The sequence below is a fragment of the Lithobates pipiens genome, unplaced genomic scaffold (genome assembly GCF_037356315.1).
Source record: "Lithobates pipiens isolate NorthernLeopardFrog02 unplaced genomic scaffold, aLitPip1_a1.2 Scaffold_30, whole genome shotgun sequence".
Classification (NCBI taxonomy): Eukaryota; Metazoa; Chordata; class Amphibia; order Anura; family Ranidae; genus Lithobates; species Lithobates pipiens.
Window position 1 is genome coordinate 70,044,893 of NW_027507791.1, and position 17,117 is coordinate 70,062,009.

General features: G+C 43.1%; 1 protein-coding gene across 3 annotated transcripts in view; it reads left to right on the forward strand.

Annotated features, from left to right (window-relative positions):
• Positions 1-17,117, forward strand: part of CCDC175 (coiled-coil domain containing 175) — a 103,467-nt gene that overhangs the window by 37,681 nt on the left and 48,669 nt on the right. For all 3 annotated transcript variants that reach the window (XM_077464395.1, XM_077464396.1, XM_077464397.1), the window contains exons 5-8: positions 1,297-1,525; positions 4,675-4,797; positions 12,486-12,595; positions 13,539-13,620. In XM_077464395.1, the coding sequence (XP_077320521.1) occupies positions 1,297-1,525; positions 4,675-4,797; positions 12,486-12,595; positions 13,539-13,620 (544 nt within the window). The remainder of the gene's footprint in view (positions 1-1,296; positions 1,526-4,674; positions 4,798-12,485; positions 12,596-13,538; positions 13,621-17,117) is intronic.

Genomic DNA, 17,117 nt, shown 5'->3' on the forward strand with positions numbered 1-17,117 from the left:
TTCAACTTAACACAACAAACCTACACAGTCCCAGTCTTGTTTGCACCGCCTGTATACTGCTGTTCTGAGTATATAGGGCCTGGGGGCCACACGCATTTCCTTTTTTTTAATATGGGTACAGGGTTCCCCTTAATATGCGTACAAGACCCAAATAGGCTGGTAATGGGCAGGGAGGGCTACCCATGCCATTTTTCTGAATGATTTTCAACCATATTGCAGGAACCAGATATAACATTAAAACCGCAAGCAGTTTTAAATGGTGTTATTTCCGCTTAGGCCGCGTACACACGCGCGGACTGTTCGCCCAACTTTGTCCGTCCAACAGTTTCGGCAAACAGTCCGCTCAAAATTAGCATGGACGGACATGGCCACACACGACGAACGAACAGTTTGCTGAAACCGTGCGCGATGACGTGAACGGCACGTACGACGGGACGAAAAATACGACGTCCTATACACTGCATTATAGCTTTCGGCGTGAAAATCCTTTCTGAGCATGCGCGCAACTTTGTTTGACGAACAAGCCTACACACGGGCGGACTGTTCGCTCAAACAAGGTTTCAGCGGACAGTTTTTCGGAATTTCCGAAAAACCTTGTCCGTCCAACTGTCCGCTGAAACTGTCCGCTGAAAGCCCACACACGAGCGGACTGTCCGCCCAAACACTGTTCAGCGGACAAAGTTGGGCGAACAGTCCGCCCGTGTGTACGCGGCCTTAATGTCATTTTGTGCAGGGACTGTTCTAAACACGGGAAACACGTGGCACTTCACAGGCATACTACAGACACCCACCAGGCACCATATTTAAAGGAATATTTCACTTTTTTTTTTTTCACTTTAATCGTCATTAAAATCAGTACTCCCACCAAAACGGTAGTTTTTAAAACTTTTTTTTGCAGTGACCCATGTCCCCTGAGGCAGGAGGCAGGTCGCCAAACCCTTTTTAGGACACTATCTTGCATATTAGCCGTTAAAATTAGCACTTTCCAATTCGAACGTTCGAGTCCCATAGACTTCAATGGGGTTCTAACGTTCGTACCGAACGCGGGGGTCGTTCGCAAGTTCTGGTGCGAACCGAACCGGGGGGTGTTCGGCTCATCCCTACTCCAGTATAATAAAGATAAGCTTTATACAAGTGAAAAAGCGGCGTTTACTACCACTTTAACAGTTTTAAAATGCACCTACCTACAATTAATACAGTTTTTTTTTTTTTATAACAACCATGACTCGTTGATCATTACATGTTGTCTTATTAGGCTGGGAGCACTGTATGGTACCGTAATTGTGTCTGTTCTAGAATTAAAGGAAGAACACTGTGGAATGAACATCAAAAAGCAGTTGATCTGCTCAACCAGCAGATGGCAGACAAGGCCCATCAAAGCATCAGAGTGAACCAGACTCACAGCAAGCGGAAGGAGGCTGAAGAAGCTGTCATTGAGTACCAGCACAAGACTGAAGATCTAGCTGAGGATATGGTCACTGAAAAAAAACAATTTACTGCAGAAAAGGAAAACCTAGAAGCTCAGGTGTGTATTGTCAAACTAAAATCGCTCAATCTGCAGTTTGATCATTGTGATGGTACTTGTTTTATGTATAGCATATTATTTCTATAAATACGTTGAATCTGATTTTATTACAATCCATTATGGATATGCTTAATGCCTAACTCCAGGCACAATGAACTTACCCGTTAGTACCTAGGAATTCGTTCAACCCCAGTTTATGAGGGCCTATATCCGGCTAATTTCCCCACTTTATTCAAAGCACTGTTGGACCTGTTGCTGTCTTGGAGCCATCTACTGCTGTCATGGTTTGGCAGATATAACACAGTTAGGATGACGTACCTCACTAAACTGTTGTATGCTTTCTGGGTCCTACCAGTGCCTGTGGGGTTTTTCCTGGCCTACAGTTAACAAATGTGTTTATTCGTAGGATCAATGGAGGCCTCTTAGTTCCTAATCTTAAAGATTATTATGTCGCAGCTAATCTCGATCCTATCTCTCACTTACATGAGACTTACCACTTACCCTGATGGGCCACTATTGATGTGGTAGACTCACATCCGACTCCCCTGTCTTCTTAACCATGACTCCCTCCTACTTCTTGCCCTACAAGTATAAGTCCCTCTTTTATTCCATACATTCCAGCTTTGGGACTCTAAATACTCGACAGGCGTGATCTCACCTCATCTACCTCTTTTATGTCTATTGTGCTTCCCACTATTTCCCCCTGGTGTGATCAGCTCAGGCCAGTTCAATTGGTGAACAGAAAATGGGTTCTCAGATACACTCTCTGCTAACCCCAACTAGGATCATGACATTCTACATGCTCCTCTTGTCGCACAAAATACCGCTGCAAGAACATTTCCGCTACCTACAGGCCCATCATTTTATCCAGCAGCTTCTTAGGCCTCGTTCGATACCGACGCGGCTTTCTAAAGCATATGCAAGTCGCGTCCACATTCCACGGGCATAATTTCTTTGATATACTCGTCAATTGTTTCCTCTAGGAAACCACCATTGCGCTCTATCCAGCAACATTGGGAGCACGAATTAGCAGTGGAGTTGGCACCTGAAGACTGGCAGACTATGCTGCAGGCTGCTACCTAGTGTTACAGAATTGTCACCTTTTTGGAAAATGCTTATAAGGTCATATACCGCTGGTACTATACTCCAGCTCGGCTGGCTCACATAATTCCCCAATATCCATGCACTTGCTTTCACAGGTGTACCCAGCCAGGTACAATGGCCCACATCTGGTGGTAATGCCCTATGTCGACTAGACTTTGGATCCGTGTTTTACGCATGATTGCAAAAATTATTTCACTCAGATGTAAAGAGGAACCCATGTGAGGCCTTCCTTTTTAATCCTATCGAGTCCTTATTAGAGGCAAAAAGCAAACTCGCAATGCACCTCTTTCTTGCAATGAGGCTTACTAGCAAGGGCCTGGAAAACGCCTGCTCTCAACTTCGAAGCAGTTAAACATTGCATGAACAATGTTATGGTCAATGAGAAATTTATAATCTATACTGTCTAATTCCCATGACAAGTTTCTGTGTTTTTTGCATCCCTGGATATCCTATGCCGATCATTCGCACTTTGACCATATGTTACTGACGTTATGGCATTTTTCAGGTGCATTGTTCTCTGAGACCACTTTTTTTCCACTTTCCTTTTCTCTTCCCATTTTCACTTTTGCCACTTTCCCCTCTTTTTCTCCCCTTATTTTTAACCCCCTTCTACCTATTCTGGGAGGTATTCTTAATCCTATATATTTACATATACCTCAGTTGACTGACATTCCTTCGGTTGAATGACTGAGAGCATGTCTAGATCAGAGGTCTTCCCCACTGTTCCTGAGGTTCGGCCCCCTTAGATTTTCTTCTTTTGTTATTTCCAAAAACCGCATTCTACCTTTCAGAAACATTTGAGTTTCATATTTATACATTAGATCAGTTTAATTATTTCATATTTTACTTATTCTAACTTTCATTTACAATATCCTACTGTATTTTGGAGCTATTGTCCGAGTTATGTTGTGCACTCCGGATAACTGTCTCAATCAGTTGGTTCTCTATGTCTTTACAATCTGTCAATAAAAACATTTGTAAAAGAACTTACCCAGGTCATAGCAGTTATAGATTCCCAACATACTAGCTTTATTCTACATATTGTAATTATATTTGTTTGCATGCTGGGATTAGTATAATCAGTACAATTAGTGTTCCCGGAGTTATGCTTTAAGGGTCTGTGTCAACCGGGTTTGAGCTTGTGTCAAAGGCATCAGTGTGAGGTGGTTCCAATGCTGCGTACACACGACTGGACTTTCCGGCAGACTAGGTCCAACGAAATCAGTCCATCAGACAATCCGATCGTGTGTGGGCTAATCTGATCGTTTTTCATTTAAAAAAAAATCCGATGGCCCTAGAAATAGAACATGTTTCAAATCTGTCCGACGGACTCAATTCCTATCAGGAAAACCCCTCGTCTGTATGCTGGTCCGATGGACCAAATAGGACGGAAGGGAAGCTATTGGCTACTGGCTATTGAACTTCCTTTTTTTAGTCCTGCCTACGGACTTTCAAACAGACTTAGTCTGTTTGTGTGTGGGCAAGTCCGTTCCTTCGGAAAGTTTGTTGGAACTCCGCTGAAAGTCCATCTGGAAGACCGGTCGGACCTAGTCTGCTGGAAAGTCCGGTCGTGTGTACGTGGCATTAGATTATTTAGAATCCATTGACTGGTGCATTTGACCTGCAGCTGACCTCCCAAAGACCTGTATAGGAATGCAAAACATGTCTGATGCGAACATAAACCCATTGACACACACAGGCTCCTGAAAGAGGACCTGTCATACCAAGCAACTTTTATATCATCCGCGGAATTATAAATCATTCCTAAATGCTGCACTTCTATATCTAATTTCACAGATGTGTCATTTATTGAACACTTTTCTCCTTCCCCACAGCTGAAATTGTGCATTTTCCAATTAACTAATGTCCAAAATATATATCTTTTTTTTTAATTCCATTTTTGTTATTTGCCAAGAGATAACTTTGTTTGCTATGGTTATAGCTTGCTGTATATGTAAATTTTTTTAAGTGAAAAACAAAAAAGGAGAATAAAATGTATGAGGCATAAGATGCTCATTATCTGTACCGTCTTTTCTGTTACTCAGATTTTAGAAACACAAAAGAAGACTGAGGCCCAGGATGCCAGAAATGCAGAAAAGAAGGTATACTTAAACCAGCAGAGATCTGTGCTGTTTGATGTGGAGGAGAAAGTTAATAGTGAGAAAGAGGTAAGTGGGAGATGATGAAGGACTTTCTGGTCTTATGTAAGTAATATATTGGTGCGATTCTTTGCCTGATACTTGGGTCAGGAACTATAGTTAACAAGTGTTTGTTTTTTTAATCAGAAAAGTTTTTTATTAAAGATTGAATTGTTACTTGCCATAGATAATCAAACAATGTCAAAACACAATAAAGCAGTCAACATCGGACATACATGTTTCAGTGGTCCTCAAGTGAAAATTATACATTAGGTTTTACACACTACTAGTAGCAGTGTGAATCAAAAACAAAGTCAAAGAAAAATATAAAACAGAAAACGTAAAAAACTTTCAGAACACACAACACATACGGGCTACAGGATTGGGTATGTTACCTGAGCTCCAGATACCTACTACTTTTTGACAGGGTGCATCCCCCCATCTTCGTCCACACCCATGAGCAACCGGTAAGTACCGGTAATAATTCTCCAGACCATAGGTTCTGTCATATCTGGTTTATCCCTTTAATAATCTATATTTAATCATCTGATGAGGCACCGGTCCCGGAATATCCAGCCAATCCTGCCACATTGTATAACATTTTTGTGGTGCATTTCTGTGCTGTAGGCCAGCTTTTCCCTTATTAACATTTTGTTTACTTGATTGATCCATTGTTGCCTGGTGGGGACCCTGGGAGTAATCCATAATTGTGCTATTAGTTTCCAGGCTACATAAAGTAGTCGGATTATTGCCGTGTGGGCGGCTGGAGTCAACTTATTTTCATCCAGGGCTCCCAACAGGCATACCACGGAATTCTTTGGAATGACGACCGCAAACACTTGAGAAATAACCTAGAGGATCCCATTCCAGTAACAAACCAGTTTTGGACACCTCCAGAACATATGTAGGACGTCGCCATGGTCCCTCATGCACTTAGGGCATAAGGGTGTATCACGGAGGTCCCAACCATGTAGCTTGGCAGGTGTTCTGTAGACTCTCTGCAGTAAATAGAAATGTGACAGTTTTTGGGAGGCCGACACTGAGACCAAGGGGGCGGAGGCGAGGCAGAGATTCCACGTCTCTTCATCCATTGGTCCCAGATCTTCCTCCCATTTTCGCCTACACGGTAGTCCGGTAGAGTGCTGAAGTGCAATAAGAACAATGCCATACCCTCTAGATATCATACCTTTTTTTTCACTCTCCATTAGGATCAATTGCACAATGGCATGGTCAGTCAGTCAGAGTGGCGTTAGTCGGGACTGCAATTGTAATGCATGCCTCAATTGTAGGTATTTGAAAAATTCATTACGTGGTATGCCAAACTCCGCCTGTATCTCCATAAAGGATTTTAGAACATGTCCGCTGTACAATTGTGACAAGAATTGGATACCCTTCTCCTTTCAATTGTTAAACCCCTTAAGCTTTAATAGCTCGCTATAGTTTGCATTACCCCAGATGGGAATGAGGGTTAGAAAACCGCGGACCTGTAGTAAGCATTTAACGTGCGGCCATAGTGTATTTAATAGGGTTATGGTAGGTGAACCTCTGTCTAGGTGTGTATATCCTGCCTCTAGGTTGGAGAGTGCTATACAGTCGTCTGTAGAGGTACCCAATATTTTAAGTATTGGTTCTAGGGGGTCTTCCAGTCCCCAGCCACCCAGTTGCTGTAGCTGGGAGGCCAGGAAGTAGGTTCTAGCATGCAGTACTGCCTGTCCTCCTTCTTTTTTATATTGTCGAGTAGTTAAGCTGAGTCTGGCAATCTTTTTGCGCCATATTTCCTAAACTGGGAGTCTATCTTGTCAAACCAGCGCCTAGGGATCCAGACATACAATTCCTGCCCCCATTGCTTTAAGGTGTCTCAGAACTGCTAGTCTTTTTACAGGGTTACTTAGCCCTCTGACGTTCCATGATAGGAGCTTAATAGTAGCCGACATTTGTATGTACTGCGATTATATGTATAAATAGCATGGGCACCAATGCAAGTAAGCTAAAGCAAGTAAGTGCATTTGACCTTAATTCGACATCTATGATTATCCTGTTTACAGCAGTACCTGAGGCACCCTTATATAGCCCATTAGTGGAAGATCTGGCAGGAAGTCGCAGAAGTAGCTCCGTGTTGTCCTGAAGAAAAAAAGGAAACAGAAAGAAAAAACAACCAAAAAATGTAAAACCGTTAAGATATCATTTGCGGAGCCAACAGGGCTCTCAGCCTGTAAGGCTAAAGTAGAAAAAGCCCCCAACATGTACATTCGGGGGGGGGGGCAAGGAAACTCCCATAGAAATTGCTTCTAGGTGACAGATAGGGTTTCACATGTGCAGGTGACATGGAGCAACTTGTGGTTAGATAACTATCACAATGTCCTTCTCACTCCGCCGGTCTTGTATATATGTGATTCCATCTTGCTTGTTGCAACTGGGCCCCAAATTATGATGGTGGACGTTGCTGTCTGGCATCTGAGTGCTTTGTCTTCCCTGCCAACCATTGTGCGGCCGCCACAGGTCGGTCAAAAAAGTGGGTCGCACCAAGGGCAGTGACGAGAAATCGGGCTGGGTATAGCATGCCATATTGTACGTTTAGATCTCTGAGCCTTCTTTTGACGTCATTAAATGTTGCTCTTCTTTTTTCAGCTCAGCTGAAAAATCAGGAAACAGTGAGATTCTGGAATTATCAATCTCCATTTTGCCAGGCAGGCTCCTTGCTTTGGACAATATCGCATCCCGATCCTTGTAATTAAGTAGTTTAAACAGGAAGGGTCTTGGGTGGTTACCCGGAGGTAATGGACGAGTGGGAACTCTGTGGGCACGTTCTACCGCAAAAAGTGGCGAGAAGGATTCCCTGCCAAATGTAGAGATTAGCCAGTGTTCTATTAAGTCTACTGGGTTTTTACCCTCAGCCCGCTCCGGGATTCCCAAGGCGTAGATATTATTCCACCTCTGGAGACCCTCCAGGGGTGCCTCCTGTTGCAGGCTGGCCAGCAAGGGCATCCTTGTAAGTTTTCCCCCCATACAGGAGTTTCTGTGCGGCCTCCTTATACTGGTCTTTGGCTGCACGCCTTGTGCTGGCGCCATCTTGGCCGGGGGGGGGTCCGTCTGTATCTTGCCTCCGTTGTGTCGTTTTGACATGTCAGCGGCTGTTCAGCGGGTACAGTGGAGGTCCGAGTGTCTCCTGGTGGCCGGTGGAGCAGTAATATAAAAAGCAGCGGTCTGGGGCAAGCCTGGAAAGGATAATAGCACGGATGGCCGGCGGAGCTCCAGGCACACACGTCCTCCTACATCAGCCGCTAAGCCACGCCCCTTAACAAGTGTTTCTTATGCCTATAGAAGCCCCCATTCCCTTAAGGCAAGCAGACCTACTGTTACTTGGTTGACAGAGTAAAGAGAGAAAAAGAGGACCTGTTGTCTTGAAGCTGGTCTGGCAGGACCTGAGACTCCGCAGGAGACAGCCCATAAGACTGTCCAAGGTCAGGGCTGGCTGCGGGCAAGCATGTCCAGTAAACCGTTCTAAAATCAGGGCTGACAGTGGGCAAGCATAATCCAGAAGACAAGTCCAAGGTCAAGGCAGGCAGCAATCCAAGAAGAGTAATCAATAATTCAATCAGGGGTCAACAAGGCAAATAGAAAGGTCAGGGACTAGCAGGAGCACAGGTAGGGTGTCAGAAAGTAAGAATGCTATCACAAACCCAATTATATGGGCTTCTAATGCTTAAATAGAGCATCAGAGCCACCCAAGGGTGAGGTGGCAGGGTGGCCCATGCACCTTGGTCACCTGGACAGAGAGGTTGATTTACTAAAAAAAGAGAGTGCAAAATCTGGTGCAGCTGTGCATAGTAGCCAATCAACTTCTAACTTCAGCTTGTTCAATTAGGGCCAGTGACTGGGCCCTTTCACACAGATGTGTCCGTGTACGGGCTCTTCTTTGCTCAGCAGGGGATCGCTCCGTCTATCCACGCTGAGTAGCCAGATAACAGGTCTGTCTCTGCACACTGTGCAGGGACCAACCTGTCAGAGTGCTGCTCTCCTCTATGGGGGATCGGATGAAAACAGACTGTAGAGTTTGTTTTCATCTGATCCGATCCACAAACGGATGGAAAAATAGGGTTTTCCTCCATCACACTTTTTAGGATCTTTTTAGGTCTGATCTCAGTGGACATGTCAGCGCTGACATCTGTCGCTCCATAGAGGTCTATGGAGCGTCCGTTCAGGTCCACTTAAAAAACTGACAGGTGGACCTGAACGGTCCGTGTGAAAGAAGCCTTAAGCTTTGACAAAAAAAAACAAAAAACTGGAAGCTAATTGGTTTCTATGCAGAGCTGCACCAGATTTTGCACTCTCCAGTTTTTGTAAATTAACCCCAAAGTGTCAGAAAACCCATAATTTTTCACCAAATTAGAAATAACAGGGAAATCTTCCAATGGGGATGCCTATTGCAGTGACACCTATTTTTGAGGATATTTCCTTTCCAGGTGTAGAGATTTCCTCTATCTTAATGTGGCTTTGGGACAGGAAGTGAATGGAAATCCCCCCAGTGGCAAACAAAAGGCCGTAGCCTATACACAGCTAGATTTTCTCTTGTTCTGCCTGCTAGCTGACCTAGAGAAAATAATTTAATTCCTCCATCAATTAGTGGGATGAAGGAATTTCCACGGATGGCTGTTGTATTCAGCAGCCGCAGCACCTAAGGATGCAGCCACTATGGGGTTGATTTACTAAAACTGGAGAAAATCTATTGCAGCTGTGCATGGTAGCCAATGAGCTTCTAACTTCAAGTAAACCTGGTTTTTGATTGTTTTCTATGCAGAGCTGCACCAGATTTTGCACTCTCCAGTTTTAGTAAATCAACCCCAATTTGTCTGATAATTGCCCCCCTGGCTACAGGGCCATCATTTAATATTGATTTGACCCCGGGCAAAATTTTTCTTGGGGGGGGGGGGGGGGCGCCCCCATGCAGTTTCGCTCTCCACCTGCTCTGAGACATACAATAAATAGCAGCTAGACTCAAAATCGGTTTACTGAATCAGATCAGGCAGCTATATTGATTGGTTGCCAGAGGTTACAGTGTATCATTACCGCTCACTGACTGGTTGCTAGAGGTTACAGCACACATTATGGCTCACTGATTAGTTGCTAGAGGTTACAGCCCATGATTTCTGCTTGTTGATTGGTTGCTAGCGATTACTGTGGATATTACCTCAGAGGGGCATGATATACATATCAATGCTGCCGGCCACTGCTATTTATATATGAATGCCAGTAATTTACATGTAAACACAGGATCTGTACACAACAATAGGGCAGAGCTGGGTAGCATTAGTAGGAGCACTTCACACTGAGATATTGGGACACAGCACGGGACTAAAACCTCAAGGGACGAGGGAATTTAAACCAGGATAGTTGGCAAGTATGAGGCAGCTGCTTTGGGCCCCGCAACAATGACAGGGCCCAAGGCAGCTGCCCCTTTTGCCCTGCCTTAAAGACAGCCCTGCCTGGCTATTGTCAAGCCAGATGGTATTTGCAAATTTTTGCTGATTTGGACATGTTTCTGGCCATCTATGGCCAGCTTGAGCCTAGGTTCACACTACTGCGATGCTATGTAATGTAGACAAGTGTGAATTTACCACGATTTTTACTACGAATTTCAAGAGATAGACAGTGAACAATTGGCAGAGATGTGAACTGTGTGCTGCAAGTTTACTGCAAGTTCTATTGAAGCCTATGAAGATAAAATTCACACTGCGCCATAGGAATTCACATCGCAGCCACAGTCAACAAGCATAGGACCCTTTTTTTTTCTTGCACCAAATTCGCAAGCCACGGAATAATACTATGCTTTGTACATGACCTACGAATCTGTGTGTTCCCGCTGTAAATTCACATCAGTGTGTACCCAGGCTAAAGGATAAGTTCACCTTTAGTAACAAGTTAGATGTTACACCCATATTCATGGTTAACATTACTAAAGCACCTGGTGGCACCCTGACCCAATCCCCCATTGTGACAGCAGGCAGGGAGATCTTCTCTCTGCACCCACTGTTACAATTCAAATACAGAGTTCTGTGAATGAATGGACTGCAAGTACCATCTGGCAAGATGGCTTGTAATTCTTAATGAACTGTGAAGGCTCTGATGAGCGCTCTTGTAGTTCATTGATTTTCCTGGACTTCAGTATATTGTCTGGCCATACTGGAGGTATGGGCAGACAGTATACTGAGAGTCTGTAGGTGGCTGACATTGCACCCGTGATATGTTGATTATGAGTGTAATGCTTTACAGGCTCCTAAGATAAAAAATACTGTATTTATTGGTGTATAACACGCACTTTTTCACCCTGAAAATCGGGAGAAAATAGCATGTGCATGTTATATGGCAATACTTCAATTTTAGCTGACTCAGAGGGGACAGGGAGGGGGATGGGACGAGCACCGTCAGATTACATACAGTGAGAATCTCCTGTTTACTTGGTGGCCTCTATAATATAAATTCCTTCTACTGGGCCGCCATTGGACAACTGTTCTGTCCATCATAGGAGATTCTCATTGTACCATTCTCACAGGACCATATGGGTATATTTGACTCCGCCAATGCTCGAGGTATATGCCCCAGTCTATCTCTATTCAATAAAGTGTTGTAGAGATCCTGCAGGAGTGGTGTGAAAACAGGTCTTCAGTCCCCTGTTGGGGAAGAAGATTTTTTTCATATGGACTGGGACTTTTCTAGTTGTTTTACCCAGAATAACACTTCACCATATGGAGTTGTGGGAGAGGATGAGAGGTCCGTCCGTGCAGACCTTATTGGCAGGACGCCGGCTGGACGGACCTCTCATCCTCTCCCACAACTCCATATGGTGAAGTGTTATTCTGGGTAAAACAACTATAAAAGTCCCAGTCCATATGAAAAAAATCTTCTTCCCCAACAGGGGACTGAAGACCTGTTTTCACACCACTCCTGCAGGATCTCTACAACACTTTATTGAATAGAGATAGACTGGGGCATATACTTCGGGCATTGGCGGAGTCAAATATACCCATATGGTCCTGTACAATTGTTTGTTCTTTTATCAAATGGTGCCCAGCGGCTATTGTCATATATGTTAACAGTATTATTCTACAGAAACATTGTATCCACACACCCCTGAAGAAGGACGCGCTTTTCCAAGCTCCAAAAAATGCGTAGGGTGTTTTCTGTTCAAATGAATGATACGACATAGCATCAATACTGGTTGTATATATACCTGTTGGTGTACTTTTTAATATATACTGTATATTCAATTACCTTTTGTTTGGTTTTATGTAATAAAATAATTTGTATACTATTATAATTTGTACGTGCCTTAAAAGTCCACCCCCAGGGGACCCCCTTTTCTTTGTTGTGATGTTTTAGGATGTGGCACAACAAATTTACGTGACCCTGTCATACCCTCTCTTTTTTTTTATTTTGCTTCAAAGTTCCTTATTTAAAATGTAAGTTTTTATTTTTTTCCTGAAACGTCGCTCTTAAAATTAATGTGCGTGTTATATGCCTGTTCGTGTTATACGTCGATTAAATACGGTATATAAAATAAATGCACATTTTTTTACCTGCAAAAAAAAATGTGCATTTATTATTTTTTATAGTTGAACTTAGCCTTTAAATTCAAAAATGTAATAGCTTTGATTATACTATTTTAAAATGTTATACTAATAATGCCTGCCAACAGAAATACATGTTTTTGTGCTTCACAGAATGTATCTTCAGTGAGAAATCAGATCTTACTCCTTCAAGCTTCACATGGAAGACTAACGAATAAACTAGACCTTCAGAAAAAACAATCTCTGGATTTGTCCAACAAAATGTGAGTGTGTACAAGGACAATATAACAGTCCAAAATCTGAACCCCAATCTTCTTGGCAGTTTTTTACAGCCACCTTTGTGTGACACCTCTACTCTTGGTCCAGTATAAAAATGTAAGAAAAATTAGATTTCTTAAAGATCAAGATTTCTTGCTTCATTTGAAAGATAGGAAAATATGATTTGTAATGTGCAGCTGCTCACACATTTTATTCACATAGTTTAAATCTTGGTTTATATATTTATTTTTGGTTTACATTTTGGTAAATTTACATGGTTTAAATGAAATATTAATGGAAAAACTTGGCTATGCAAGTGTAGAGAAGTATAAAAAAAGGCACGTAAAATCAAACAAGGAATTCATTTACCGAATACGATCATCTCATGTATTCACTACATACAATTATAAGCCTATTATTTTTTTATGATCGAGGTTCTTTAAGTAGTGGAAGAATATTACGTAGGTATAAACTGGTTTTGTTTAGTCTTCCTGCACCTCGAGTTTTGATTTGACTTTACTTATTTAACTATTCTGAGCCTGACGCTTGGGGGTCTGTTCATAAAACGTTTGTTGGTCTAATGTCAGAAGCATTCCTGTAAGCTGAAGGAAATTTTCCCTTTTTTCGAATAGATTAATTCTTATATCGTCAGCGCCTCCTGTATCGTCAGCACCATCTAGTGGCCAAAATGCAGTATATTTTATCATTGAGGTATTTCATGAAACGATACCACGTTTTAGCCAGTAGATGGAGCTGATGATACAAGAATTAATTTATGACAAAGCATACAGTGAAATGTCGTTCAGCTTGAGCGAATGTTGCCGACATTCCTGCAACAAATGTTTTATAAATAGACCCCGTGGACTTGCAGAGAGTTTTTTAGGACAACTTTTTATTGTGGATTTTCCCTATCCCTGTCTAAGTCAGGATCCATGTTTTATTTTACAGAGATGTCCTAGAATTACATATGCTTAACCAAAAAGAGGATTTTAACAGAAAAAGTGATTCCTTAAAAGATACATTATCAAAGGTAAGACATTTGATGGTACCAACATGCTATTGCAATTAAAGTGGAGCTTTTGGCTGTTATGCAAATCAATACAGATGACAGTAACTGCTGAAACCGAGAGGAGTTTGTGTACTCCTTTTTTTTTTTCTATAAAAAAAAAAAAAAATGTATGCTGTATTTTCAGAGCCAACAGGTGAGTAGTGGGTTGTCCTGTCTTGCAGCAGCAATTTATATCATCTGCATGCTCTTGTAAGTGTCAGCAGATCTGCTGTGCAGGAGAGGCTCTACATTTGTAACGTATGGAACCAAGCAAATCAGATCTTTGTTGTGCTAGCTATATGTAGAAGAATGTAGAGATTTGCTATTAGCAAGGCACTCCGACAGATAGACCATTGTAAATCCAACCACACCCATAGCTATTACTTCAAAATATTACCACTATTTTATTTTTTTTACCTTTCATCAAACTCATCAACAAAAACTTGAGTTTTTGTTAAAGAGTTTATTGTATTCAATGAAAATGTATAGTGGTTTGTACATTTCTTAATTTTTTTTTTAAGAAAGGCTACAAAAAATAGAATATAGTAGTGTTTAATTTTTTTTAATCAAGGTAATTATAAAATCTTGGATATGATTATTTTATAGTCTGTAATCAAGGACCTGCAATCTTCTTTAAGCAGTTTGTGTCGGCTTCATCTTTATTGAAAAAAGGTAATTGTTTATAGAACTCAAAGAGCCATTACAGTGGTGGCTCCTCCCTCATCAGATGGCACAATACCAAGTTTTTAATCAGTGAAAGGCAAGCTTCCTCTGCCTTGCTAACCCATAGTACTCTGGGATTCCTTAGTCATGAATTACATGTTTTTTTGTAAAACAATGATACAATATGTGTGTAAATTACTGCAGCAATAGAGAGATTTGCTTTTTCAAGGGACAAATTAGTGATGCATCTTATGGCTTGATTATTGGGTTTAAGCGGTTTAATCTTGTGCCTACAGTACAAGAGGGAGATATGATGGTGATATACAAACATCCTAATGGTGATTTCAGCATAGGGAGTAAACTATTCGGTCTCGGGTCACTCAAGAAGACACTCAATGAATTTGGAGTAGAAGCGGTTCAATCTTAAACTGTGTAAGGGATTTTTTACTGTTAGAGCAATACGGGCATAATCCGTGGTTTCAGCGGGTAATGTCTCTAATTTAAAAAAAAAACTCTTAGATGGGCATCTTATTGAACATAATATACAGGAATATGGGAAGTGGTAGAGATATAATACACACACACACCCACCCATAAATGTGCACAAAGTCCACGCTACAGGTATGACAATCTTCCCAGTAGTCCAATCATTATGAAATCCAAATGGACAAATCTTGCACCTTAAACAATACCACTGGACCACTGTAGGTTACCACCAGGTAGAACCACCAATGTATGCACTGAAGCTTTCCTGTCCTCTTCATTTTTGGAAAACCCAATGCTAAAACACAAACATAAGAAGAAAGTACACCAGCCTAGTGCATTACTGTAAAAATCTTTAATTAATTAAGAAAATAAATATCCCTTATTTTCGCAAAGTAGATAAAACACAGTCGTTCCAGTGAATGAGACACCACCAGGCGCATATCCATCAGACAGGGCACCGCTAACGTGTTTCGAGGGCCATGCCTTCTAAGCTCTGAAAATGAGGACATGGCCCTCAAAAGGCATTAGCTGCACCCTATCCAATGGATATGCGTCTGGTGGTGTCTTACTCATTGTAACGTCTGTGTTTTATCTCCTTTGTGAGTATAATGGATTTTTCTTTTTTTAATCCTTTAAACAGTTTTACAGTACCACACGCACCCCCACACCCACACAGGTTCAACTGGATGGACTGGTATCTTTATTCAACCTTACCAACTATAATAAGACTTACCTGTAAATACAGTGAATATCCAGAACGTTTAGAATTCTAAACATGCTCCATTTAGGAGATATTCCAATGTGTAGCAGCCAGTGATATCACCAGCACATGTGCACTGTGCTCTCAATGGATGGTACAATCGAGTATTCTGTCCATTGAGGGTGCCGTGCCACGATTGTAATGTCATCACGGCTTGGCCATTCAAATGGCTGGAGAATGCAAACCCAGAAGGAAGATAGAATCCCTGTCAGCGGTGACAGTGTGCCACTGGAGGGATCCGTTTTATAGGTAAGTCTGACATATTGTGCTAGTATGTGGTGCTTACTAGCACATTTTGGCTTAAATCTACAGGGGGTCCAGATTTTTTTTCTCTAACCCGTTTACTACCATATTAGGGCAGTGTTTGGTGGCAGCTTGAAAGCTAATGTACACAGTCTGAAACATGCAACTCGCCCAGCTGGAATATATATATAAAAAAAAAGGAATATAAAACAACAGTTGAAAAATGTATTTTAAAAAAAAAGCATAAAAATAATTGACCCAAAGCCAGTGGCGGAATTATCAGGGTCGCAACTGTCGCAGTTGCGACTGGGCCCTGGAATTCTATCACTGTGGGGGGGGCCTGGCGTGGTTGCTATCCACAGGGTTGTGAGTGGAGAGCGTGTCTCTCATGTAACAGCAGCACAGAGACACCGGGACTCGGGAGTGAAGTTTCATTTTCCCTCGTCCTCTCTCGCACGGAACACAAAACACACAGCTGATATGCTCCCCCTTCGGCCCCCCCTCCCCTCCTCTCTCCTGTGTGAGAACACAGGAGAGGAGGGGAGGGGGGGCCGAAGGGGGAGCAGATCAGCTGTGTGTTTTGTGTTCCGTGCGAGAGAGGACGAGGAAAAATGAAACTTCACTCCCGAGTCCCGGTGTCTCTGTGCTGCTGTTACATGAGAGACACGCTCTCCACTCACAGCTGTGCTGACCCCTTTCCAGTGTGTGTATAGACTCAGGAAGATCCCGCCGCCCATCAACATCATAGAGCTGCTGATCGCTGCCTCCCCCCAGGTGCGGGGGGGGGTACAGAGATCTACTGGGGGCCAAGGTGCACAGCGGAGTCCAGCAAGGTACAGAGAAACCTCTTTAAGGGGGGGGTGACTGTCTAGGGACCCTAAAGTAAGGGGGGCTTTCTGGGGACCCTAAAGTAAGGGGGGGTATCTGGGGATCGGATCCTGATGTCCAGTACTACCGCCACCCCTCCTCCAGTACCACCACCACCACCACCGTGCCACCCACCTTCAGTACCACCGCCACCCCCTCTCCAGTTCCACCACCATGCCACCCACCTCCAGTACCACCGCCACCCCTCTCCAGGACCACCATGCCTCTCCAGTACCACCGCCACCCCTCTCCAGGACCACCATGCCTCTCCAGTACCATCGCCACCCTCCTCCAGTACCACCACCCACCTCCAGTACCACTGCCACCCACCTCCAGTACCACTGCCACCCCTCTCCAGGACCACCACCCTCCCTTCAGTACCGCCACCCACCTCCAGTACCACCGCCACCCCTCTCGAGGACCACCATCCCCCTCCAGGGCCACTATCCCCCTCCAGTAC